Genomic DNA, 4844 nt, shown 5'->3' with positions numbered 1-4844 from the left:
ACGGTCTCTTTCATAGGCGCAAAACAAGCCGCTCTTCAGTTAGCCCAGACAGAGAGAGACGCTAAAATAGGACGAGGCTGCTGGGAATTGTGGGAATGAAAAACAACAGGAAGTGACTGGCTGGGAGACGATGATAACGAGGTTGGTGTGGGGGGGGGGGGGGGGGGGGGGTACTTAGGAAAGTATTTACTACTGAGATAAGACTCCTACACTAACTGTGAGTGGTACGGCTCGTTAGAATCAAAACATGTAGCTTGTATCTTATACTCCAGGCATTCGTTTTTGGTGTAATACAAAACTTTAATCGCACGAGTGGTTGTGTAAAAATCACAAGTTATTCACATGTATGCAACAGTAACAAGCCACGTACAGAAGAAGAAGCCAGTTTGTCCACGATGGCCAGACAAAGAGCGCCCCTTCCAGGGCGGTGTCCTCTATAGTAAAACCATAGGAGCTTAATAGTCACTAAAGGCTTCGTTATGGTTCCATGTTGACACAACGCAATGACCACGCAGTCACTTCCACGCAGTCTTGAACCTGTTTTGGTTCTGCGTCGGGTTTACGTTAGCAGACCAATCACGGCCCATGCTGCTGCGTCTCCTCGACGTAAGGTTACCGTTTTTAGGTTTTTAGGTGTACGTCCGGCCCTTGTGGTGGACGCAAGGAGGGTCCGCAAGGACGTAATGGGTTCGTAAACCCCCTTGCGTTGTGTCAACGTGGAACCATAACTGAGCCTTAAGGCAGCAGTCCAGGCCGGGTTCGAGGCCTAGCCTCCCCCTGCTAATGGTAGTGCACCCGCCCGATGGTGCCCGTGCCCGTGGCGAGTATATCCGGCTGGCCGTTCCTCCAGATCTCGCGGACGATGCGCTCCCTCTCCTCCAGGCGGCGGGCCTTCTCCAGCTCCTCGGCTGAGGCGAACACGTTGACGCTCCGCAGCGTCCCGTTGGAGCGGCTGCTGCCGTGCTCGCTCGCCGGCGCCACTGTCACTTTGAGCATCTCGCCGCCGCCGCCTTCCACCTCCACCAGCTCGCGGGTCCGATCGTCCGCCATGCTGTCGTCTTCGTCGTCCTCATCGTCGTCGTCTTCATCGTCGTCGCCGTCCTCCTCGCTGGACTCCTTGAGACGCCGCCTCTCGGGGGAAGGCGGGGCCTTGACTGGGCGCCGTGGCCGGCAGGCGATGCCCGTCACCAGGAGGCAGAGCGCCATCAGCAGGCCGAAGCACACGCCCATCATGAAGTAGAGGGCGAAGCTCTCGGGGTTGGCTGAGGGAGGTGGAGAAGGAGAGAGTCAGACGGGTGACATGGAGGCACGATGGAGACCAATCGGTCTCTGCTCTGTGGCTTGTGGGCTTGTGTCAGGATTCTGTGTGTGGTCAAAGTCAAAAGTCATTCGTTCAGTGACATCTGGGGATCTTCATACTTTGAAAAAGTCATGCAAATTGGCATATACAGTATGTCCTCAACTAGTCAATTATGAACCGTAGAACGTAGCTGGAAGGCTGAAACTGGCTATCCTTAAGTATTTAGAGAGGTGCGTGTCACCTAGGACATCGGCCTCTTGTTGGCTCCACAGGTGACGTCAAGACCCACTGTCGCTGCTTGACGCAGAGGTATAATTTGGCCTTTAGAGTCCCTGTTTGTTGGACCTGTGGGACTGACTTAATGGAGCCAGCATCAGCTTCAGCTTATTAAGCCTCGCTGCCTACCTGCTGATTACAGCAGACTCAGCCCTCTGCTCGCTGGCGTGTCCGCCCTGTGGTCATACTGGGTCAACTCTCTCTTTTACTGGTTCAAAGACATGTTTAAAGTGTTTTGGCAACCCACTATGTCATTTAAGGCTAGACCATCGTCTCACCTTTAATGACATAGTGGGTGTCATGTGGCGTAGATATTTGAGGTGTCGGCGATTATGAACCGTACAGGTGCTGTTGGGTGAAAGTGAAACATTCAGAGTGAGATGAAGAATCAGAGGGCTGGAGTGAGTGAGAGAGGGGGACACCAAGATATAGAGTGAGTGAGGCTGACACCAAGATTTAGGCCCAGTCCCATTTCTCTCCCCTCAACAAGAACACTTGCTTTGAGTGCCCTAGCTGCAAGTCTGCTACCGAGCTGGCTAGTGTTCAAGGGTTGATTTTAAGGAAAAAAACAGCACCCCCCCTTGCTCCCTTAAGTATTGGGACACCCTACCCCTTCGCAGGAACACCCAAAATCTAGGGTTAGGGCTCAAATTTAGAGGAAGGGGGAGAATTAGAGGCCATAGAGTGAGTGAGAGGGTGATGTCAAGATATAGAGTGAGAGAGTGAAAGAGCAAGAGAGAGGAGTGTGAACGACGAGAAACTGAAACTGAAACAGACTTGGAATTCCCCAGCAGTGCTGGAGGGCAGGCTGAACGTTCAAAGGTTTAACGGCCGGGTACAGCAGTAAACACCGAGCTTGTTAGGGGAGGCCGGCGGGGGTCTTACCCTGGATGTGGGCGTAGGTGGCCATGCTGTTACTCAGCAGCTCCATGTCTCTCTTGATGGGCTCCATGCTCGTCGTGCCCGGGAGCCCCCCAATCACATCTCCAGGAAGCAGCTGCTCACAGTGTGCGGCCCTCGGCCCCTGGGGTCCACCGGAAATCAACGCTGCACAAACAAAACAAACACTCTTTATATAGAGGTTAGCCTGTTTAGATGTAAGACATGTTTCAGCTACTACTACTAGGGTCACTTGAAACACATTTTTTTATCTTTTACTTAACCTTAATCTTTTACATTTACTAAGATAACATTTCACGGGACAATTGACAGTTGATGCTTTCATCCAAAGCATCAATGTCAATAAAATTGTTTATTTTTAAACATTAGCAGGAAGGGGTGAGGAGGCATCTTGCTCAGGATGCCTACATGTTAGACTACGGAGACATCAGGGTTTCGAACCCTCAACCTTTTTGGTTGGCAGTCCAACACCCTAACCACTAGAGAGTTCCCTATGTGAACACTCACCGCACATATTTACACACCGATGGCGGCGCCAACTGCACCAGACGACAGAGACAACTGGCTAAGTGGTAGCAGCTGGACGTATTGCCCAAGGGCACCTTGACCCAGACAACTCCTGCACATGTCACCACGAAACAACAATGAAAAGAACGTACCATATATAACAATCAGAACGAATGAATGAACGAACGACCAGACGACATAAATAGGACTAATTGTGCGTATCACCGCAGCGTGTGGGACCCCTGTGTGGTGGACATGGTCGGCTGTGTTTAATTGCCATGTTTGGATGAAGGGTATTTCCGCTGGCTGCATGAGAACCCTTTACTGCCGTCGCGGGTGAGCGGGTCTGACATCATGTCTTGTGTTACATGGCGCAGTCTCTGAGCCTAACCACCGTGGGATTCGAACTGACAACCCGTACCCGGGGTTTGAAGTCAAGCGGTAGCTGGGGTCTTGGAGGTCACAATCATGTACATGATTGCACTTGTGAGTCGTATGGGGTGGGGGGGGGGGGGGGGGGGTTGGTTGAGTGCTCTTGGGGTCTTTGGTTGATGTCGAGTGCGGATGTTTCACCACTTTCGACTTTGCGGGGCCGCGGGGGAGTGCTTTCCAAGGAGGCGGGACGCCGCCATGGCGGATCCCAGGATCGGTCGGGCTCCACGCACTCTCACTAAGGACTGTTTTCCTGCCACTGAAACAACAACAGTGTGTGGGACCAGAATGTTGTTCTTTCCAGAACGGTCCGTCTCCAGGGACTAGGAAAATCACTCGCTTACCCCCCCAACCCCGTCCGCCCTAATCTGAGCTATCGAGCCCTTTGGCCTGTTCCCTCCATCGTCCAGATCCTTATCCGCATGACTCTCCACCCAAACCATTCAGGCCCTCTCGCAGGCCTTATTCTGAGCTGCTGGTGGTGGCGAGGGGGCGGCGGTGTGACCGGTCCACTGACTCATGGGAAACAATGTCCAGTGTGTTTTTCTTCTCCCTTCTCCTACTCCCGTGGTCTGCTAATTGGTTTCATTCGGCACGTTGCCATCTGCATCCTGAATGCTGGCTACCCAAGGCCCTCAACAGTGGAGTACACTGCATCGTTTGGGGTCAGTTTATGTGGGAAGGAACAGCTTTTTTTCTTTTTAATGACATGTTGTTTGCCCCGGCTACTGGCAGTACCTCCCTGGCCCGGCGTCCGGACCTAGTCTTTATATATCTTATGAATCGCTGTGGTTCAGTGCAACACTTATTGGAAGAAACACAACATACTGTGTTAGGATGCTAGCTCAACCTACTGGGGTGTTAACCTAATAGATTGAGGTGGTATGCCATGGAGCGACCACAGGTTTGATTCCCACCTGTCGATCCTATGCTAAATTGTCATTGCTTCTCGCTGTCAACAGCTTCCAACCCATTGTCCGGTCTATGAAGGCAAAAAAACCCACAAAACTGATGAATATAATTAACAAAACTCCCATTCCCACCTCCTCTTACGGGATATGAACACCGTCTGGATCTGAGAAGATGTGTCTTCCACGGGGACACATTTTAACACTCCTAACAGCCTCAGTACACAAAGTCCTGTGAGTCCACGTCTTGGGATCCATCCACATGCATGGAGCACGCACAGAGGCTGCAGCAGCAGCTGGCCATGTTTATGTCGCCCCATAAAACACCTTCCTGTCTCAAGCCCCTCGACACTTCCTGTTTAGATAATCCAATAGGCAGGGGGGACATGGGACAGTTAAAAAACCCAATGCTTTGTTTTACAGTAACTCCCCCCCACCCCCCCCCGCTCTCCATCACCGGAGGCTGTACACGAGCCAATCACAAGCTTGGGTAACTTCTTTAGCAGCTGACTGGTTGGTAA

General features: G+C 52.0%; 1 protein-coding gene across 1 annotated transcript in view; it reads right to left on the bottom strand.

The window, feature by feature from the left end:
- Positions 1-297: 297 nt before the first annotated feature.
- Positions 298-4844, bottom strand: part of eva1bb (eva-1 homolog Bb (C. elegans)) — a 5542-nt gene continuing 995 nt past the window's right edge. The window contains exons 2-3 of the mRNA XM_084484366.1: positions 2462-2623; positions 298-1262 (exon numbers count right to left, since the gene is read on the bottom strand). Of these exons, the coding sequence (XP_084340492.1) occupies positions 781-1262; positions 2462-2528 (549 nt within the window). The 5' untranslated portion in view covers positions 2529-2623 and the 3' untranslated portion in view covers positions 298-780. The remainder of the gene's footprint in view (positions 1263-2461; positions 2624-4844) is intronic.

This window comes from Micromesistius poutassou (genome assembly GCF_964030765.1).
Source record: "Micromesistius poutassou genome assembly, chromosome: 20".
NCBI classification, from domain to species: domain Eukaryota; kingdom Metazoa; phylum Chordata; class Actinopteri; order Gadiformes; family Gadidae; genus Micromesistius; species Micromesistius poutassou.
The sequence above is the reverse complement of the archived record's forward strand: the minus strand, read 5'-3'. Positions and strand labels throughout refer to the sequence as shown.